This window comes from Nelumbo nucifera, chromosome 3 (assembly GCF_055504915.1).
Source record: "Nelumbo nucifera cultivar China Antique chromosome 3, China Antique-T2T, whole genome shotgun sequence".
NCBI classification, from domain to species: Eukaryota; Viridiplantae; Streptophyta; class Magnoliopsida; order Proteales; family Nelumbonaceae; genus Nelumbo; species Nelumbo nucifera.
Genome location: NC_142651.1, coordinates 31,741,082 through 31,764,766, shown reverse-complemented (window position 1 = coordinate 31,764,766; position 23,685 = coordinate 31,741,082). Strand labels below are relative to the sequence as shown.

Below are 23,685 nucleotides of genomic sequence, written 5' to 3'. Positions count from 1 at the left end.
TTGTCTTAATAAATTAATAAAAATAATAAATAAATTAAAACCTAATAACCATTAACAATCCTTTTAAAATAAGTACAAAATTATCTAGCAAAAATAAAGTTATTAGTTTTAAAATCTCTTTTATTTACTTTAAATCCCATAATTTGGTAAATCTAAACATTAATAAAATTATTGTTGGGTTGGTGTTTGAATTGACAAAGTTGGAGGAGAACCAAATTAATGGACCAAGGAGTAAGGAGTTCGTGGACGATTGTGGAGAAGATGAAGTATGGCCAATCATGGGTTGGGTTGGGCTTAGCTTAGCACCTGCGATAAGGGCTATGGGTTAGGCCTAGGCCTAGCCTGGATTAGGTTTTCAGGCCTGAAATAAGCCTTGGGTGAAGCTTGATTCTAGGCCTATGACTTTTGTGTATAAAATATTAAATATATATACAATTTTATATTATATATCTTATAATGTCTATAAAACTTATTTTATGCATAATATAATACAAACTATTATATATAATATGTAATGTTCAAAGTATTGACGTGTATCGACCAATACATATTGTTCTGAGATCTCCCCAATACGCCCCTACAGAAGATGTATCGGGGTTCTAACCGGTTCAGGGGGTGGAGGAGCCTTAAACCGCTCCCCCCCCCCCGAACTGGTTTTGAAAAAAATAAAAAAATATATCGATATTGCCCAATACACCCCTACCGGCATATCGGGCATATCAATATTTTGAACCTTGATAATATCTATTATAGATGTCAACTAAAATATTTATATATAAACTATAAATAATATATACATAAATATGTGTGGATCAAACTTGAAGTATTGGACCCAAGCCCAACTTGAAAATTTGCGGGGCTATGCTTTTTTCTTGGGTTGAGCTTAAAATGATCCCTAGGATGAAGAAGACAAGCATTTTTCTAAAGCAAATAAGGGAACCTAGAATTAGGGAAGTGTTTTAAATTGTTAGCTCATATTGCCCTAGTTTGTTCATTTTTTGGCTAACAAAAGTTATATAATAATTTTACAATTGAAGTTTTTTTTTAATTATAATTTAAAATTTAATGTTTTGTTTTGTTGACTAACTAATTGGTAATGTCATAGGGCCAACTAGACAACAAAAAAAATGATGCTTTTGGGCTTAGATCGGCTTAGTTCAATTGAGAATATCAAATAGGTTTTTCTACTTCAATTTCGTTTAATGAAGCCCATGCATCACATGTGTCCCGACTAGCATATATATTAAAACAAGGAAGTATCTACTTTTTCCCCCTTTTCAAAATTTTGATATCTTTTAATTCCATATCATTTTTAAAACAACCAATGCTAAGAGACTTTTGTGAAGAACGCACCCAAAATGGGAGGGGCATAGAGAGAATCATTAACTCACCATTAACTGTCTCTCGTTCTCCTCTTTTTCACTAACTCCCCCAATTATCTCACCTCTTTATAATAACTCATGCCACTAATTCTCTCTCCTCTCAATTACTCCATTAAATTGTCTAAAATTCATAAATATCTATATCCATATCAATTTAATTATTATTGTATCCATTAGATATATTTACGTTCAATTATAATTATTATTAAAAAATTAAATTCAAAATGCAACTTTAAACATAATTAAACTAAATTAACTTAATATAATTATTCTTTACATCATAAGAAAAGTTAAGTTCTATCTAATTGTAATTAATAACCCATTTGATATTCAATAGTAGATTATTATAGGCTAAATAATCAACTTCCATTTAAAAGATAATTGATTTTTAAGTTAATCAAGTAAATTGCATTTCAAAATAAATATTATTTACTTCACTCGACAATAGAATTATTAATATTTGAAATGTAAAATTACATTTAATTATAATTATAACACATTTTAATTTCATTTCAAACTTAAAATTATAAATTTAAATCCACTTTAAATACTTCCATTTAATTATAGTTTTTAGTAAAATATATTGTATAGCTATTAACCAATTTATTTTTTGAAAGGTAATATCATTTTTAGCAAAATTTAATTATAAATAATAAGCCTTAATGAAAAATCATCCCATTTTAAAGTTATTCAAAAAGAAAATTTAAAATGAATTAATACAAATAAAATATCATAATACGTATAATCCATTCACATTCCATTTGAAAAAAAATAAAAAATCATTATAAAAATTATAAATAAATTAGCAAGTTACTTAAATAACACAAAAAATCATTAATTGTTATTTTTGATAAAAATAAAATTTTACTAATTGAATAATAATAAATTAATTAATAAAAGGTAATAAAATCAATAAAATTTATAAAAAATAATTTTTACTAATAAAATTTATGAAATTGATAAAGCTTATTTTGTTAAAATTAATAAATTTTGTTTATCATAATAAATAAAAATAGTAAAATAAATTTAGAAGTAATATCCAATCAAAATTCATTTGAATTTAATATAAATTCTTGGAACTAACCCTCTCCTACGCTAGTTGTAGCCTTGTAGGCTCTAGGGGTTTACCCTATTTGAACCAACCTGGAGAACTGACCATGATTGGCCTTGGTAAAACCAACCTTGGTTGGCCTTTTTTTTTCGGTATTCGATGCCATGCACCATTAAACTTCCCCTTGACCCCTTTTTCCCCAAAGAGCTGGTTGTGGGATTCGATTCTGCGTTAACACTGGAACAAACTAGCTAACACACCAACAACCCAGCCCTCGATTGGTAACCTTGGTGGAATTGACCTTAGAATCAAACTTGTCTTGAAATGAATCCTAAAATACTTTGAGGATATGAATATTTGAACCTAAGCACTTGTGGTTACAAAGACCATGGTCTTACTTGTTCATTGAGTCACTTAAGGCTGTGCTTACCTCAAAAGAAAAAGGTATGGGAACCTATACAAGGTAGCTTTGTATAGGTTTACACCTTTTCCTTCAAACCAAACAATGTGTAAGCCATTTGATCATTTTTCTTCAACTTAATAATTGAATGTGTATAATAAGTAATTGAAAAGAGAATGTTCACAAATTTTAAATTATAATTATAAATTTTGAACTATATTGTTATTATTATTGAAAATTAATTTTTTAATGAACATGTTCCATTTTTTTGGGAGGGGGTAATAAATGAACATGTTCAATGGGTAGACCCTAGAATGGACCCTGGGTAGGTTTTGATTCCAAAAACCTGGAAGGGATCAATTCTAGGTTCTGCCTTGAAACCAAACCGAACCAACCCATGCTCACCCCTATTGTTTGTTCATCTTGCCTCAATTTATTCATTTTGGCCAACAAAATTTATGATATATAGTTTTATAATTTAATTATAATTTAAAATTAATTACTTTGTTAATTAACTAATTTGTAATTTCACAGGGCAAGATAGACATAACCAAAAAGTGATACTTATTTGACTTGTACTGGCTTCACTTTATTAAGGATATCATTGAGGCCACTCTGCTTCAATTTCACTTAACAAAGCCCACACATCACATGGGTCCCGACTAATATACATTCAAGTCATGTGCATTTCCCCCCACAGTGGTTATGGAAAATGTATGATTTTTTCTAGCTTATGGTTTCTTTTTCTCCGTTGTTTTTTGCCTACATAATTGATAGAATACAATCTCTAAACCAAACAGCATCTGGATAATCAGGAAAGGGGGGGGGGGGGGGAATTCACCCTTGGGTCCTGTGCAATATTTTATCTTACAAAGACCAAATGAGTTTTGTTTGTTACCTTTTGGCCCAAGGAGCTTTTAAATCACAACAAATAGTCAAATAGCAGGTTTCCTCATATTTTGGACTCTATGCAGAGGGAGCTGGAGTAGGGAGAGAGTATGTGCAAGTACCATCATGGTCCTCGCATCTTCTCAACAATGTGCCTGCCCTTTTCTTCAATATGACGCCTTTTTTCTTCAAATTTTTCTCCCATTTTCTTTCCCAAACCCATCATCCTTTCTCTCCTTCCTATTCTCTTAGGTTTTACATCCTCATCAAACGAGGTCTGTTCTGTTATCGCTACTGACCTTGATGTTGGTAGATACTCTGGGTTATTGGGTCCGTTCTCGTTGTAGATTTCTTGTGCTTCGTCATTCTTTGAAAGTGGAGCCCTCAAATCTTGCAAGGACTGGCTGCCGGCAGATTGATTGCTGGAATTCGATGGAGTTAAGCTGGGAGAAGAAGATACAGACTCATTTGAGGGCTTCTGGTTTGGCTGTTGAACAGATACATCAGTTGCTGCTTTGTCATGTTTTTCTTCGGGATAATCACTGGGTCTTTGCTTGTTTCCCCTACATGATTCAGGTTGTATCTTTGCATCCCCAAGTTGGCTGGGTGCATCACAAATTCTGGACTCACTAACAGGTTCTTGATTAACCCATATAAATGGAGCAACTTTTTGGGGAACCCAGTCATTCTTATCTGCTAACATCCATGGGATGCACACACTTTCACAATTTGGAAGTACTAAAGTTTCTCGGATGGCTGCCTGCAGAAATGAGACAAGTATCAAACAGAAAGCTTCCACATATTCATTGTTTTTTAATATTGGTTCAGTGTACTAAGAAAGTAAAACACATGATACATGGTTACATTTGGATCAACAATAATCTTGTACAAGTAATCTAAAAATTTGAGGGTTTTAAAGGAGGCAAATCCCACTTTCTTCTTATGCAACTACAAGATTGGGTGTGAAACCTGGAAATTGGCAGATTACAGAGGCACAGAACCAACCAAGCCCAAGGTGATTGTTTCAACCCATATAAAGATTTTTTTAACCTGCACACCTTTTGTTCACTGCCTTTGGCACAGAACCTTGGAGGTTGGGTCATGTACACTTCATCTTCCAAGTCACCATTCAAGAAAGCATTTTTGATGTCCAATTGGTGAAGTTCCCAGTCAAGATTTTGCTGCCAATGAAAGAAGAATCCTGATAGAGTTCATCTTGGCTACTGGAGCAAAAGTCTCTACATAGTCCACTCCATATACCTGTGTAAAGCCTCTTGCTACCAGCCTAGCCTTGTACCTTTCAACAGTTCCATCAGCCTTGTGCTTCACTGTGAACACCCACTTGCAATCCACTGGTTCCTTCCCTTCAGGAAGGCCCACCAACTCCCAAGTGCCATTTTTGTGTAAAGCATCAATTTCTTCCTGCATTGCATCTGTCCATTCAGGTTTAGACAAAGCTTCTGCCACATTCTTAGGGACGGGGACACTGTCCACAGAAGAGAGGAATGTACGGTATGAAGGTGAAACATGATCATAGGACACAAAATTAGAGATAGGATGATTAGTAGTACAAGACCTAACACCCTTTCTCTTAGCAATAGGAATATTAAGATCATTGATGACAGGTGAATCAACATTTAGAGGAACAAACACATCAATAGAAGCAAGTGTACCTGGCTAATGAGACGGATCTGCCTCGGGTGAATCCGATGATATTGGTTGCATAGTGTCAGGTTCCACGGCTCTTGAACTCTGCTGACTTTTATGGCGACGATGAAAAACCCGGAATGGAGGAGGATCGGGTAAAGGAGGTAGTTGAGTTTGAGTTTGCCTGTTTCTCCTCAACCCTATTCTCCCCCTGAGGAGAAACCGAGAAAAAAGGTTGATTCTCAAAGAAGGAGACATCAATGGAGACATAGTACTTGCGAGAGGTAGGATCATAACAGCGATACCCCTTTTGAGATAAAGGGTAACCAAGAAAAACACAAGGAATAGCCCGGGGATCGAGCTTACCTCGAGTAGGGGACAGGTTATGGACAAAGCAACGACACCCAAAAACACGCATCGGAATGGTGGACAACGGAGCTGTAGGAAACAAAAGCTGATGTGGGGCCTTATACTCTAGTAGCCGAGAGGGCATGCGATTGATGATACATGTAGCACACAAGACTGCATCCATCCAAAAATGTTTTGGCACATTCAAATGAATTAATAAGCCACGAGCTACTTCGAGAAGGTGGCGGTTCTTCCGTTCAACCAAACCGTTTTGTTGGGGTGTCCTGGCACAAGAGCTTCGCTGAAGTGACCCACTCAAAGCAAAAAACTCCGTAAAATCACTATGGAAGTATTCCTTCGCATTGTCCAACTGGAAGATATGGATTTCTGTTTGGAACTGAGTGAACACCATGCGTTGAAAATCTTTCACAATTTTTGGCACTTCATCTCGAGATCGCATAGGGTAAACCCAGGTGTATCTAGAATAATCATCAATCAAGGCAATGAAGTACTTATAGCCAGCCTAGCCTCAATAGGTAGAGTAACAGGGCCCCAAACATCAGAATAAACAATATGAAATGGAAATTCAGATCTTTTATTTCGCAAAGGTAAAGAACTTTTACAATGCTTACTCAATTGACATGTCTGACACTGTAACTGACTCACTGACAAGGACTCAAACAACTTTGGAAACATAACTTTTAATGACTCAAAAGACAGATGACCTAGACGACTATGCCATAAATAGGCTTGACTCTCACTTGATGGACTCATGGACTCCGTAGCCACAAGACTAGCTTTATTCTCCAACACATAGAGACCATCCACCATGCTTCCTCTACCAAACGTCTTCTTCGAGGCCAAATCCTAAAACACACATGAAGACGGGAAAAAAGTGACTGAGCAGTTCAAGAAGTGAGTTATACTACTAATGGAAAGCAAATCAATAGGTAATTTCGAAACATGCAGTACATTAGGAAGGGTAAGGCCAAGTGGGAGAGGTATGGTACCTCGGCCAGCGATGGTACCTCGGCCAGCTATGGTAGAAAAAGAACCATAAGCTAGTCTTACCTTATCTCTCCCAGAGAGAAGATTATATGTCTGAAACAAATTTGACTTACCGGTCATGTGGTTTGAGGCTCCGGAGTCAATAATCCAAGGAGAATCAGTGGTATGAGATGACACATGGAAGGCAGTGGCAACATTACATGATGTAGACGCAAACGAGGTAGAGGGAGTAGGACCAGAATCCATCTGGCGGAGAGTCCTACAATACAATTCCAAATGTTCACGAAAGGAGTTGATAATATCTTCCTTAGGGTCAGAACTGGGATGCCTCTCATGAGTTACCAAAGGACTAGTCTCTGTCGACGCCATATTAGCTGAGTTATACTTTTTCTGATTCTGCTGGTCTAGTTTCTTGCCCTGATTAGGTGTTGACTTCTTACCCAAATCTTGTGCCCACTTAGGTTTTCCATGGAGATCCCAACATGCATCTCTCGTGTGTCGTGTCTTCTGGCAGTGAGTGCACCAAAGTTTGCTCTTATCATCTGTTTTTTTTCTGAGAGTCACCCTTTTTAAAACCACCTCCAACATATCTGTATTTCCCCGGATAGCTAGGGCAACTGACTCCCCTTCTACACCATTCATCACACTTCTTCTACTCTCTTCTGACTGCACCAAGGAATACACCTCCTGAATTGACGGTATGTCTTTACTACCCAAGATCTGTACCCTGATGGACTCATACGAAGGATTCAGCCCTAGGAGGAAGGCAAAGACTCGTTGCTGAGATACAAGTGACTTATATGCCTTTGCATCTTCATCACACTTCCAGTTCACATTCTGATAGTGATCAAGCTCTTTCCATATCGATGTCAAATCAGAATAGTACATCAAGAGACTCCTCTCCCCCTGCTTGCAAGTAGAGGATTCAGCTTGCAGTTGATATATCTTGGCATAGTGTCTCTGCTCTGAATAGGTGGACTTCGCTTGTTCCCATATCTCACAAGCAGTTTCAACCCACATAAAAGTCTTCCTTACTTGTGGCAGCATGGAAACCAAGAGCCAAGACATCACCATACTATTCTCTTGGTTCCACCTATCATATTCAACACTTCCGTACTTTGGTTCCTTCACTCTCCCATTGATGTATCCTATTTTCCCCCTAGCAATGATGTAGAGTTTTATTCCCCTAGACCACTCAAGGTAGTTCAGACCATCAAAGGGAATAACAGCCATGGGAAAACTCATATCCATTCCCCCACTCACTCCATTGTGGCTCCTTGAAATCTCTGAAATAGCAGAATTCTCAGACGACATGGTCAAAACAGGTAATAAGTCCCAAACACCGGACTTAGGACCCCTCCTTACTCCACAAAAAAATGCTCCACTCAGTCCACACCCACACATTTGGGTTTGAAAATAGGCTGAGCACAAACAGTACCAATTTCAGGACAAAACAGAAACAATATTCGGCAGATTTCAGACCTATACGGTTTTAATAGTCCCAACCTACCAGCCTTCCAGAATGTCTAAAACCATTAATCAGCAAGAGAGATCCTTATCACTTATAATCAAGTCAAACTATTGAGATGACAGGTCATCCTTGACCTACAGTCGTCTTAACACATAAACAGGATCACACGATCCAAAGATAACAGAGGTATAAAGATCCGACAGCATTCAGCAGCCCATGTTCATTTGGTTTTTTACTTGGTACACAACCAAGGAGGGTAAAGAAGAGAAAACGGAAGAACTGTACCAGTTGTAGAGTTGTTTTCCTCAGTCCAGACTCAGATCTCTGTTCCGCCCAGATTCAGCAAGTCTGTTTGATCTGTTCTCTTAGTGAAGCTTGTTCGATCTGCTCTCTCAGTCAGTATTCCTGCTCTGATACCATCTTGACAGTATGGCCCGCCAGAAATAAGAGGAAGAGAAGAGAAGAGAAGAAGAAGAGAGAAGGGAGAAGAGAAGAGAAGAAAAGAGAAGAGAAGAGAAGAGAAGAGAAGGAATTTGCAATGTAACAGTGCTAGCGGCGCCAGCTTTTATTATAATATATATAGGGCGGCAGAAATAAGAAGGGAAAAGACCCTTGTGCCCTTGCTATAAGTGAGTACAATAACAGACATAACAGAAGTGAAAAAATAGAAATAAAAAACACTTTAACTAGCCAAACAGACCCTAATACCAACAACTAAATTATTTCAACACACTGCTTAATCCCAATTCATCCTGTAAGATCTTTGGAAAATAACCCATCTTCCAGATTTTTCCTCCTTTTCAGTGTGTGCATTTGCTGGTTGTAGCTCACATCGTAGAAGTATAAAAAAAAAGAACCTTAAAGATAGTATTACAAGGCCAAATACAGAAACAAGATGGTTGGTTGCCATGAACGGAAGAGGTAAATTTTTTATCCAAAATTCTCCTAGTTGAGTCCTCTTTAATGGTAGGTCCTATCAACTAGTTGAGATGCAAGGCATGATTGAACTGGTCATATGCGTGGCTTTAGTGTTCTTGCATAAGTAAATAAATGATAACTTATCAGAGAAGTGTATCACATGAGTTCAATTTCTGACCTTAAACCGATTGCCCAAGAGCAATGCAACATGTCCACTGGTAATCTTGTGGTCGCCAACAGAAGAATCAAGGTTGAAATCTATGTCAGGCATTGATGTAAACCCAAACCACAACTGATCAGAAGGGGGTGGCTTTATAAACAATCGCACTGTTCCTCGAACTGATGCAACCCTTATTGCCAAAGAAAGAGGCACCTTCAAATAGGAAAAAAGGACATAGTTTAGTGTGTACTGTGTTTTTATTCTTGGGGGGATTTCATTTTCTTTTTGGTAAGAGAGAGAATACTTTCAACTTTCACAATACTTTCATAATACTAATTGTAATGTTAATTGTACCTGCCATCGATGAAAATGAACAGGTAATAGTAATAGAATGCCTAGAGTTTGTTTCATGTTCTCTGATTTTTCTATATTTGGTTCTCTTGCCCTACATATTTAGTTATACAGTGTTTTAAAACTGACCCAGAGGCTGACCTGATTTTCCCTCTAGTTGGCGGGTCAGCAGTTCAACCAGCCAGTTTAAATTTTTATTTTAGTTTTAATTTTTTATAAATTAAGGAAGCTAACAATTGATATTTGAGGTCAAAAAAGGCATTTTTTGGAAAAAAATACTGAGTCAAGGCATCTTTGGTGCCTTGCTTCACATAGATCGCAAAAAATTATCCAAAATCAAAAAAAAAAAAGAAACACCAAGCGCAAAGTTATGGTCTCCAGAAGTTTGCATATATTAGGTTTAATTTTTGATAACACCACCTATATGTATATAATTATATAATGCAGAAACTAATATATTCATAAATACATAATTTCATATATGCCCCACATACATAGATATAAGTTTTATTAAAAAATTTTAAACTTGAAAAAAAAACATATATTGTAATTTGTAACCTATGACCCATTGACTGGGTTAAGCAGGTCAATGGTTCAATAAATTGGGTCAGCGGGTTTCTGACCATGTCAACAGTTTTTAAGGTAGTAGTGGGTTTAGGGTTAACCCAAACTAGAATCACGACCCTATGACAGGTTCAATGGTTCAACTGGCCAAGTCAACAATGGGTTGAAAACACTTAGATATACCCCTCTTCTGGAGAATTGTTCACATTGCTTCATCAGACTAAACAATCATCACCCAATGTTGTCTTTCTTGAACAGAGTAAAATGCAAAAATGAAGCTGGATGGAAGCACATAATAAAACTGACATGGTTTTTTTATTCTCTATTTTCCTTTTTTAAATTTGTAAGTTCCGTTAATCTCACTGCTGTCCTACTGCATCAATTTGGTATTTGGAGAAAATAGTTTTTCATTATGCTTTCCATAGTTGTCAAGGCAACACCTAGATGATAAGGTGCTCATGGAGGGTTGCCTTGCTTAGTTTCTAAATATTTTTACACAATGCTCTTGGATACTTTTATATTCTTAAATTTTTGTGATTATAATAATAAAATAGACATTACTAAACTAAATTGTTCAGTTTGAGATAAAATACGAGATTCATTTTGTTATTTTTCTTATTTGTTAGGGTTCAATCAACATGTATACTGCCTTGAACCCTCGAAGACTTCAAAACATAAGCTGATAAGCATGGAACTTACCTTCCGGGAAAAAAATGACTCAATCAGGTCATCAGGTTATTAACCAAGTCAACAGTTTTTATTTTTTTTTGCAACAAGCGTATATAAGTAGGAAGATTTAAAGCTCGGTCTATAGGTCAAGAGGCAAAATCCACCACTATACCATGCTTCCATTACTTGTTTTTGTCACATGGGTTTTGATAAGGGCACCGGAACTATTATCATCTTCAGCATCTGAAATTGCTACGTGCAAAAGATGTACACATATTCTAGTTAAATGAGATACCCGTACCCATTTTTTCGTCCATAGTTTTAGGAAATAGAGTCATGTCAGAATTTCCCATGTTATACATAATCTAAGTATTGTAGGTTTTGACAGGGAACAATTGCTTTTCAAGTTTAGTCTTCTCCTGGCACAAGACTCAACCTTGAAATTTCCACTCTTCTCCCATCTCCATAACCTATGGTCATCCATGCTAGGACTTTGGGCAGTGCCTTTGAAGTAACTCCAGGAATGCCACAACTTAATTCCCCATTCATTACAAATTCCTTTTGAACTGAGCAAACCATACTGTTGCATACAACTTCAAAGTGCTTGACCACATGACTCTCCTTGTTATCAGAAACTGCAAATAAGTTGGGGAGGGTGGATTTCAAAAGTCTTGACCATACTATTCATCCAACCAGAAGTAGGCATTACTGTATTAAAGCCATCCCCACTTTTTAGTTTCTTACATTTTAAATATGGAAAAATAGTGGTGCTGGAACTCTTATTTTCTTATTGTTGGATATATGTTATATAAATGTCTATGTAATTCTTTTCCACCTACATTAGGATTTAATTTCTTTTGAAGGGTGTTAAAAAAATCTTTAGAAAATGCATAGGGTTAGATGCTTAAATGCAAAAAATGTTCACAAACCTGAGAGACTTGGTTGGCAATGGATTTTAATATTGATTTCCACCTTGATTTGTAATTTGATGTCCAACTTGTGCTCTTTGAGTTCCTCAACCCATCTGCCACAGATGACATCTTAACCTCAAAACATAGCATAAACATCATGTAACATCAATTAAATTAACTTGGGACTATATAAATGTAGTTAAATTGTGGCCTAAATGGACAATGAGAAATACTATAGTTAATAAAAATTTAAAATAATTATGGGGTAGCGAGCACATTTTGTTAAAACAATATTATTTTATAAGGTGGAACCTGCATAAAATAAAATTCACGGAATAATTAATAAAATGTAAAAAAGAAAAGGTGTAAAATGATCACCTTGTTTTAGCATACAAAAGTGAAAGTGTTAGCTTTCACATTAGAGAAGAAAAGAGAGAAGAAGGTTGAAAGAAATCTAGTGACAACACCTCTATCCTGATCTTATTATTTATGAAAGAGTTTTAAGAGATGGAGTACAATTACAAAATCTGCCCCTGATTAGTAGGCAGAAAAGAACATATTAGTACAATAGAGCCCCAGGCCCACTAATCCTAAGAAAGAAGCATAAAAAGGGGACCACATAACATAACCAATAAAATCCCAAGCCCAAAATGCTAGGTCTCACAACAGTGCCCCTCAAGCTGAGCATAGATAGCTTTTATACCCAGCTTCCAATAACAGCTACATAAATCTTGCCTTGGTGATCCCCTTGGTAAAAATATCAGCCAGTTGTCTTGTAGATGGCATATAAGGGATACAAAGGTCCCCAGAAACATTTGTTTCTCGCACAAAGTGTGTCAACCTCAATATGTTTTGTTCTATTGTTGGGAATGTTGATGGCAACTTGATTATCAATACAGCTTAGAGGACCAGTCACATCTATCCTCAACTCTTTTAGAAGAATCTGAAGCCAAAGTAATTCAACAACTCCATGAGCCATAGCCCTACATTCAGCCTCAACACTTGATCATGCTACAACAGTCTGTTTCTCACTCCTCCAAATAACAAGATGACCACCAAGAAAGGTACAATATCTAAATGTAGACCTCCTATCTCCAAGAGAACCTGCCCAATCAGCATCAACATCAACATAATCTTCCACCTCTATTCTGTCATGTTTCTTAAACAGTAATCCCTTCCCGGAGCTGTCTTGAAGTATCTCAAGATCCTTTCCACTACCTTCATAGGTGGAACTCGTGGAGCATGTATAAATTGGCTAACCACATGAACTGCATATTGAATGTCAGGTTTAGTGAGAGATAAATAAAGTAGTTTACCAACTAATCTCCGATATCTCTCTTTGTCAAGATACAGTTCCCCATCATCTTCCTGCAACCCATGATTCTACTCTATCTCTATGCCTTTATGGGAATATCTGCTAGTCTGGTTCCTAACTTCCCTGTCTCCTTTAAACGGTCCAATGCATTTTTTTTTTGAAAATGTCCAATGCATTTTTCACTTGGCAGTTGCAGATTCCCTCACTAGATCGGGCCACCTCTATTCCCAAGAAGTATTTTAGAGGTCCCAAATCCTTGATTTCAATTTTTTAGGCTAAGAAGTCTTTCAACTTTTGAATCTCATCCGAATCATTTCCAATAACCACCAACCATATCATCAACATAAACAATCAAGGATGATCACACTTTGTTCTATCAAGACTGCGGCTAGAAGGGATGTAGGAATTGGCAAAAGCTTGGGTTTGCTCTTCTAGGGAGGTGAGGAATTCACTTTAAAAGCCTTTGAAGAGTTTGAGAGGAAGAAGGAAGAAAGATCAAGAAAAAGGGTAATTGGAGGAGGGAGATGGGATGGAGATGGCAACAACCAAGAGGTAGTAGTAGGTGATGGGGAAGATTAGATTCTCCTTTATGCTTTTTTCTTTGTTCGTTTGTAGTTGTCCTTGTTGTTTCCAGTCTAGGATTTGATGCCAAAGGAGTTAGTTTTGTTATTCTCTTTCTAGAGTCTTTTGGTGGCTATTGTCTAGTGTAAGAAGTGTCCAAATAGCCTTTCCTTCTCTTGGGTGAGTTCTTATCACCTTCCTTTGTAATTCTTTTTATTTTAATGAATTTTGCTCTTTACTTTTCAAAAAAAATAATAATAATAATCTTTCGAACCAAACCCTTAGAGATTGTTTGAGGCCATATAAGATCCTCCTTAATTTGCACATGTTTCCTCTCATGTCATACCCTGAAGGAGGATTCATGTAGACTTCTTGTAGATCTCCATTTAGCTGCAAGAGAGTAAAACCTATATAGTCAACTAAAGCAAAGGTCTTCTTATAATCAATACCTTCTTTTTGGTGAATCCCTTTTCAACTAATGTAGCTTTATACCTCTCGATAGGACCATCAGCATTGTGTTTGATTGTATACACCCACTTGCACCTAGGGGTGGATTCGAGTCGAGTCGAGCCGAATAGCTAGCTATTCGAGCTCAGCTTGCCAAGAAGCATGAGGCTCAAGCTCAGTTCGAGCTAGAGACTTGAGCTTGAGTTCAGCTCAAGTCAAAAGCTCATAAGCTCAAGCTCAACTTGGCTCGAGCTCGACTGTGAGCCAAATGTTTTATAAAAATAAAAAGTTACATATAAAAGAAAACATTTTTTATTTGATATTTAAAATTAAGAATTATAATAATTAGTTATTATTATTGTATATAAAAATAAAAATATTTTATATATATATTATTTTTTATATGTATAATATTTTTATATTTATTATTTTATATGTAGAAGCTTGATTAGGTTGGCGAGCCAAGCTTTATTAGGCTCGAGCTCGGCTCGATTAGCAAACGAGCTTGTAAATTGGAAAACCAAGCTTCAAGCTGAGCCGAGTTCAAATAGCTTGTGAAAAGCTCAACTCGTGGCCACCCCTACTTGCACCCCGCAATGCTCTTCCCAACTGGTAGATACACTATCTCCCAAGTGTTTGCCTTTAACAAGGCTTTCATTTCCTCATCCATAGTTTCCATCCATTTGGGATCAACAATAGTCTTTAAGTACCTAGAAGGAGTAACAACAAAGGACAAGGCAAAGACAAAAGAGTTATAGGCATGAGACAAATGGCAATATGAAACAAATTTATTTATAGGATGAAGAGTGCATGAATGAATAGGTTTTCGCTTAGCCTTAGAGGAAGTCTCTTCCACTCCACTACTCACTCCCTAAAGAGGATTCCAAGGAGGTTCAATGAAAGACTATGACTCACAAAAGTTGACATCTTTGGTGATGAACTTCCTTCTAGTAGCTTGATCAAGACATTTATATCCTTGTTGTGTAGGAGAATAACCCAAGAACACCTCATGGCTTAGAATCCAACTTTGAAACATGAAACACACACAACCAAAGACCTTAGGAGGCAAAGATAACACAAGTTGCTTTGGATAGAGAATAGAGAAAGGAGTTTTCATCCCCAAAATCCTGGATGGCATTCGATGATGAGATAAGAAGCCACGGAAACTGCATGAGACCAAAGCTTCTTTGGGACCTTGCTTTAAAACAATAGAGCACAAGTGGTCTCAAGTAAATGTCTATTCTTCCTTTCTACAACTCTATTCTGTTGTGGTATGTAAGTACAAGACGATTGATATAAGGTCCCTTCATCTTCAAAGAACACATTTAGAGAACTCTTGAAATATTCAACCGCATTATCTAGACGGAACTGTTTAATCTTCTTTCCAAACTCTGTCTCAATCATCTTGTAGAAAACCATAGTGATTCTAGCATAGTTGTCAAGGCGGGCGCCTAGGCGATAAGGTTCCCTTGGAGGCTCGCCTCACCCAATCGCCAAGCAGTTTTGTGCACTGGGTTATAAAATACTTTTATATTTTTTATTTTTTGACATTATAGTTATAAAATAGACATTATTAAACTAGAATATTCATTTTATGTGTTTATATACTAATTTCTTTTTATTATTTTCTTATTTTGTTAGGGTTTAATCAACGCAAACATTGCTAACTGTTGTATTGAACCCATGGTTCAAAGTTTCGATACACCTGTGTATTGGCAGAGGTGTATCAGTACTTATAACGATACTCCCCCTATTTTTTTATTTATTTGGTTTGCAATTTCATTTTTAAATATATATATTATTTAAAAAATGAGTCCCCGAAAACACCTGTGAATAGGTATCGGGACCCCAAAGATACAATACAATACACCTGATACGGGGTGTATCGTATCGAAATTTCGATCCTTGATTGAACCGTCAAAAATTTCAAAACCTGAACCAATAAGCAAGGGAAGAACTTAAAATTTTGTCTAATCAACACATTTTCTTCTTCTTCTTCTTCTTCTTTCCTATAACAAAAGTAGGAGTTCAGCCCCTATAGTTTTTGAATTTTCTTTCCTTTGTTCTTTCTCTTCTCATAAAATGTTGATTTTATAGACTTAAACATGAAATTTATACTTATCTTATGAAAATTATGAATAATTATTAAGGAAAGATGGTTATGGAACCTAGGGAACTACCCTAGGATATATGGTTTTACTTACAAAAAATCCATCGCCTAGGCGACTAGGTGACAAGGCGCCCCCCTGTCACCTAGCCTCGCCTTGGCACCTTGAAAACTATGGATTCTAGGTACTTCCTCTTGTTCTTTCATCAGGTAAATCCAAGTGCATCTTGTAAAATGATCAATAAAACTAATGAAATACCGATAGCCACCCATGGAAGTAGTGGGTGAAGAACCCCAAACATCTAAATGAATTAAATAAAAAAGAGCCTTGACTTCATTACTAAAACTTTGTTTGTTTAGACATTTGACACACATCACAAAAGACTTTCAAAATACACTTTTCCAAACAACTTTGGAAACAAGACTCTTAACAAACCATGGCCTGGAGCACCTTTTAAGTAACACAACACCCTAATAACACTTTCCTAATGATTAGACCTAAGGTTCTGCATTAACTGACTCAATATACCCATGCTAAAGGATATCACCCTAGGTAAATAAGTTTCTCAACCAGTCTCCTATATCCCTCGGTTAATAGCTCCTCACTATTGGCCATCTTATCAATAAGGTTCATAGGAGTTTGAACTTCCTTATCTCCTAGCAACTCTATTTCATCCAACAAATCAAGAACATTTTCTTGTTGTGATTGTAAATGCTCCAATTCCCAAGAAATACTTCAAGTGTCCCAAAAATTTGGAATGGTTGCTGCAGAAACTATTTCAGCTCACCAATTCCTTCCTCTTTGTACATCACTCCTTATAATGACTATATCATCAACATAAACTGCCAAAACAATATTCCTTGAAGAAGTATGACTATATCATCAACATAAACTGCCAAAACGATATTCCTTGAAGAAGCATCTCTATTGAAAACAAAATGGTCAACACTACATTGACGTAAACCAAACTCCCACACCGTACTACTAAACTAACAAAACCAAGCTCATGGAGATTGTTTTTACCCATAAATTTCCTTATTCTACATATTTCCTACCTCCCCTTGAGCAACATACCTAGGAGGTTGCTCCATATAGACTTCTTCATGAAGTTCACCATGAAGAAAGGCATTTTTAACATCAAGCTGGAACAAGGGCCAATTGAAGTGTGCAACCAAGGAAATAAAACCTACACTATGGCAACCAAATATGTCTTAGAGTAATCAACACCATAACTTTGTGTACAACCCTTATATATCTCTCAACACTACCATCTTGTCAATGTTTAATTATACATACCCATTGGCAACCAACAACTACTTGCTTCTAAGGGGATAAAGAGGTAAGATCCCAAGTATGACTGGATTGAAGAGAATGGAATTTTTTGTCTATCGCCTTCTTCCAATTAGAAGGAAAATGAGTAAAGGAAACATAAGAGGATATAGGGTGGTGATGATGGCGCAATAGTAGTTGGATCTCATTCTCACCTAAAGTACACTCTGTGAATTGGTGGGGTAAGAAAAGAAACAGTTGAAGACTCAAATGTAGAAGAGGAATTGAAGAAGATGATTCTTTTTAAGAGAAAAGAGTAAAGACTCAAAGAAAGCAACATTAGGGAAAATAAATTACTTTTGAAGTGTAGGGCCATAACACTTGTAATCTTTTTGGGCACAGGAGTAGCCAAATAAAATGCATTTAACAGCCCTGGAATCAAGCTTATCCAGCCCTGTACCCAAACGTATGCACAAAACAAACACAACCAAAGATACAAGGAGGAGGAAGAAAAGGAGAAGGGAAAGGAAATAAGAGAGAAAAGGGAGACTTCCCACCAAGAGTTGAGGATGGCATGCAGTTTACTAAAAAACATGATGTAAGAATAGCATCACACTAATAAATTTTAAGAACCTACATATGGATCAATAGAACTCAAGTAGTATCAAGAAGGTGCTGATTTTCCATTCTGCCCCACCATTTTGTTGTGGTGTATGAACAGGAATACTGATGAATAATCCCATGAAAATCAAAATAGGATCGAAAGCTACTGTGAAAATATTGCTTTGTATTATCAGAACGAAACTCTATAATAGAAATACCAAACTGATTTTAAATCTTAACATAAAAACGAAAGTAAAATAGAGAATAAATTTGAAGATATTTCATTAAATAAAACCATGTCATCCTTGAGTAATCATTAATGAAAGTCACAAAATACTTAAAACCCATTATAAGATGAAATACAACTAAGACCCCAAACATTAGAATCAAGAAGAGCAAAAGGACTTGAAATTCTATTATCGCCCCATAGAACAAAAGACGCTCTATGATGTTTACTAAGTTGACACGACTCACTCTCCAATTCCGTGAGTGACCCCATTATAGGAACTAATTACTTCAAAATGCCATTGATGAGGAATAAGGGATGAATGTAGAGGGTAGAGAGGAATAAAAGGATTGAAGTCTTGGATACAAAAGAAGCTCAAGGTTTGTTGACAGAGGAGGGTAGAGAGAAAAGAAGGGTTCTGAAATTAAATCTGGAAGATATCTTAAGGAAAGAAGAAATTATCTAGAAGGGGATGGTAACTCTAAAAATTTTTCACTCACTTGCAAATCGAAGAAGGAAAAACACTATTTCTAGTGTAAAGATGGAGGGTCAAGAAATTAGAGAGGAATAGGAGTTCATTACGATTTTTGTGAATCATTTCGAGAAATTGCTTTCAGCCTCAAGGGAGAAAAACTCAGTTCTTCTAGATTTGGTTTGGGATAGAATCTTAAAAGAGAAATCTCAGATTTTAGAAAAAAAAAAAAAAAAAAACAATTGAGGAGATTAACAAAGCAATTTTTTCAATGGGGAGGTCTAAAGCCCCTGGGCTGGATGGTTTTTCCATGGGTTTCTACTTTCTACCAAGAGTTTTAGAAGATTTTGAAAGAAGACCCTCCTTGCAGTGTTTGAGGAATTCCACCTTAAAGGGGAGATCTCTCGTGGGACCAATGCCACTTTTGTTTCCTTGGTGCCAAAGGAGTCAAAAACCTCAAAGGATTATAGGTCAATAAGTTTGATTGGGAGCCTCTATAAGATTATCTCATAGGTTTTCTATCTGAAAGACTAAAAATGGTCTTACACTCACTGATCTCTCCTTTCCAAGGCACTTTTATGGAAGACAAATTATTGACCAAATCTTGGTGGCCAATGAGAGTGTTACAGAGAAAAGAAGGGGTGGTGAGAAGGGTCTGGAGTGTAAATTAAACCCAGACAAGGCTTATGATTTAGTTGTTGGAATTTCTTATTATAGGTTCTATCTAGAACTGGTTTTGGTGCAAGATGGAGGCTTTGGATTAAAGAATGTGTTAGGTATGTGCAATATTCAATTCTAATCAATTGAGTTGCAAGAGATTTTTTTTCTTGCCAAGAGAGGGATTAGGTAGGGAGATCCACTGTCCCCCTTCCTCTTTACTTTGGTTGCAGAGGCCTTAAGTAGAATGATTGTTAAGGCAGATTTGCAAGGCTAGTTTACAGGTTGGAGGGTTGGTAGGAACCGGGTTGTTGTCTCCCATCTTCAATTTGTTGATGACACAATCTTGTTTTGTGAAGGTGATGATCCAGAAGTTGTAAGGAACTTGAAGGGTTTGATTGATAACTTTGAGCAGGTTTCTAATCTAAGGGTCAACTGGAGGAAAAGTGGTATAGCAAGGATTAATATGGAAAGAGAAGTCAGATTTGCAGAATTGTTGGGGTGTGAGGCTAGAAATTGGCCTTTAGAATACCTAGGTCTACAACTTGGAGGAAACCCAAGGTCAAATAGATTTTGGAAGCCAGTGGTGGAGAGATTTGCAAAAAAGTTAGCTTCATGGAAAAGGAACTATATCTCTCTAGGAGGAAGAATAGCGTTAATCACAGCTACTTTGACAAATCTCCCTATTTACTTTCCATTGACTTTTCGTGGGAACAAGTTTGCAAGGAATAAAAGGATATACTTGGCAGTATATGAGGGACTTCTTGTGGGAACCAGGAAATGAATAAAAGGATCATTTAGTTAAATGGGAACAAGTTTGCAAACCCAAGAAAAAATGTGGTTTAGAATTAGGGAACTTAGCTCTTAGAAGCACTGCTCTACTTGGAAAATGGTCGTAGAGATTTCCTTTTGAAAGAGATAGGTTGTGGCACAAGGTCATTGAAAGCATTCATGAGGTGGAAGAAAATAGTTGGGATGCAAAGCTAGTACCCATGCAACCTGCTTCTCCTTGGAAAGCCATTCACAAGGTATACCCCCAACTTTCTTCAATTCGCTTTAATGTGGGAAGGGGTAATAAAATCCGGTTTTGGGAAGACCTTTGGCTAGGGGAAACACCACTTAAAACACAGTTTCATGAACTTTTTTCCCTTTCTAATCTCAATGGAGAAACTGTCTCTAGCATGGGAACTTTTTCTCCTCGAGGACTAAACTGGGATTTAAGCCTCAGAAGGGGACTAACAGAGACTAAATGTGATTCTGTTATCCACCTACTTGGACTCTTAGAGAGTGTGTTTTTGGATGAAAAACCTTGAGGACTCTAGAATTTGGTCAGCCTCTTCTAATGGTCTCTTCACTTGCTCTTCTTTTTTCAAAATCCCCACCTTGCCCACTTCTATAGGGGTAGACTTCCTAGTGAAAGAGATTTGGTGTAAGCCTATTCCGCCTATAATTCAAGCCTTCTGTTGGGAAGTTTTCCTTGGAAAGATTAATATTTGTGATATGTTGCAGAGAAGAAGCCTAATACTTGCCTTTCTCCTCATATGTGCTTTTTATGTAGGGCTAGTGATGAAACTCTTCCTCATTTATTAATCCCCTATCCTTTCAGCTTTCAAGCTTTACATTTGGGAGTTTTTTTGTTCTCTTTTGGTTGCAGGTGGGGCCCCCTAATATGTGGTTGGTATCGTTGATCCTAACTTTTTGAGGCAACCAAAGAAAAGATGGAGGATTTTGTGGAGAGTTACCAAGGCAGCAGTAGTTCGGGTGGTCTAGGAAGAAAGGAATGAAAGAGTCTTCAATGGAAAGAGTAGATCTTTGGAGGAGATATTGGACAATATCAAAATAAAGGTTGCACAGTCCAAAAGAGGAGGCCACATATTTGCCTTTCCCCTCATGTGTGCTATCTTTGTTATGCAAATGATGAATCCCTTCCTCACTTATTAATCCATTGTCCTTATGTGCTCTTTGTTTGGGAGTCTTTCTCCTCTCTTTCTGATTGCAAGTGGAGCTCTCCACAAGATGTTGTGAGCCTTTTCAACCCAAACTTCCTATGGCAGCTGATGAAAAGGGAAAGGACAATGTGGAAATCAGTTAGGGCGGGTGTGATATGGACAAGTTGGGGGGAAAGGAATGCAAGAATCTTCAACAAAAAGTGCAGATCTAAAGGAAGATTTGGTGTAAACCATAAAGTTAAAAGTTGCATATTGGGTAAAAACTCTTGAGCTGTTCCAAAGCTTCTCAGTGGCTGACATAATGTGGGCTTGGAAAGAAGTAGACTTTTCATCTCAGAAGAAAGAGAAGATGGGGATGGAATGGAAGCCCCCATCCCCAAACAAATTAAAGCTGAACTTTGATGGAAGCTTCATAGGGAACCCGGGTTTGACAGGCATAAGGGGGTGTGTTAAGAAACTCAGAAAGCAAAGCATGTCTTCAGGGATTAAAACTAGCCAAACAAGCAGATTTTAAAAACTCAGAGGTTGAAGGGGACTCAAAACTGGTGATTTTTTGGTCTAATTTTAGAAGTAATGCTCCCTGGATCTATAGACATTCCCTGTGAGAGATTGAAAGTTTAGCAAGGGAGCTCAGCGCCTCTTTCACTTGGATCAGAAGGACTGCAAATGGGATGGCTGACTCATTAGCAAAACAGGGAGTTTACAAACAACATCTTTTCTGGGTAGCTTTGTAAGTTATTTTGCAGTACTGACCGTGCTCTTCTCCTGGCTGCAATCTGTTTTCATTGTTCTCTCAAATTAATAAAATTAATCTTATTTTTCTGATAAAAAAATAAAGGTTGCACAGTGGGTAAAAACCTTGGAAAGCTGTCAAGTCCTCTCTGTTATTGATATCTTTAGAGCTTGGTCAGAGGTGGCGGTCCTCTGGAGAAAAAGAAAAAGATAAGGCTGGATCAGGAACCTCCAAAAGGCAACAAAGTAAATTTGAACATTGATGGCAGCTCCTTTGGAAATTCGAGCATGGCTGGAATAGGTGGTGTGATCAGGAATTCTGAAAGCAGAATAATGGCTCTTTGTTCAGGACCCTTTGGATTGGTGAACACATTGAAAGCTGACAGACAGGTGGAAGGAGATTCGAAGCTTCTTTTTTTTTTTTTTTGAAAAAAGGTTAACTTTATTCGAAAAAAGAGAGGTACATGAGAAGATGTACACAGCAATCAGACACTAAGATAGTTACATAGGCAGAAAACTATCACTAAATAAGTAATCCCTGTAAGCACCAGATTTATCTAGACTGTCAGCTTCAGAGTTTAGCCCCCTCGGAATCCAGACCACGTGAGCATTCAAGGAGGAGAGGATGTCTCTCGCTTCAGCCAGGTAGTGAGATAAGGCCCAAGGCCCACTGTCAGGATTAGTAAGCCAATTAATGGTATTGGCTGAATCTCCTTTAATGGTAAGATTTAATAAACCCAGGTCTTTTGCAATCCTGATGTCGGTTAAAGCTGCCATGACTTCGGCCTTTGTTGAGGAGGCTATCCCAATCGGCCCACTAAAAGCCCAACTGATAATACCATCTCTTCTTCGAATTACGCCTCCAATACCCGCTGCACCTGGGTTTCCGAAAGCACTCCCATCAAAGTACAAAGTTGTCTCCCCTTCTTCGTCAAATCTAAAACTGCAGGAAGTGTTGAGGTGTATGTGATTAGAGTGAAGAAAATTTACAGCGTTTCTTTGGAGGTCATCAACTGTGACACCTCTGAAATAATTTGAGCTGGAAATCCACACGAAGCAGCTGTAACAGATTAGAGAAATCAGCTCCTCATAGTTTTTCGTTCTATTGGTAAACACCCAATTATTTCTCTCTTCCCAAATGCTCCAAAAAAATAGCATGTGCAGCGGATTGCCATAAAGTTTTCCTCTTTTGCTTAAACCGCTTCCTGACCATTGTCCTAAGCTTTCTGGGAAAACCCAACTGTATTCAAATAATGTTAGAAAAAAGTTCCAAAATTTTCTAGTTTCCTCACAGTGAAGCAGGATGTGGTTGGTAGATTCCCCGGCTTTAAGGCAGAAACAACAGACATGATGGGATAGATAAGACCTTCCATGGTTCTTTTTTCTGAAGGAGATCATAAGTGTTGATTTTCTTTAAGCTGGCCTACCACACAAAAAAACAGACCCTGGAAGGGATATGAGCACACCAAATTCTCTTGTAGGGGTACTGATCAGTAACTTTTTCTTCCCTAACTAAAGCCTTGAAGCAAGATTTGGTTGAAAACTTACCAGATGGGTGAAGGGTCCACACACGAAGGT

At 37.2% G+C, this 23,685-nt stretch overlaps 1 protein-coding gene across 1 annotated transcript in view; it reads right to left on the bottom strand.

The window, feature by feature from the left end:
* Positions 1-3,380: 3,380 nt before the first annotated feature.
* LOC104591254 (uncharacterized) overlaps positions 3,381-23,685 on the bottom strand; it is a 59,537-nt gene continuing 39,232 nt past the window's right edge. Inside the window, exons 5-7 of the mRNA XM_010250063.3 lie at positions 11,787-11,881; positions 9,292-9,486; positions 3,381-4,481 (exon numbers count right to left, since the gene is read on the bottom strand). Of these exons, the coding sequence (XP_010248365.1) occupies positions 3,846-4,481; positions 9,292-9,486; positions 11,787-11,881 (926 nt within the window). The 3' untranslated portion in view covers positions 3,381-3,845. The remainder of the gene's footprint in view (positions 4,482-9,291; positions 9,487-11,786; positions 11,882-23,685) is intronic.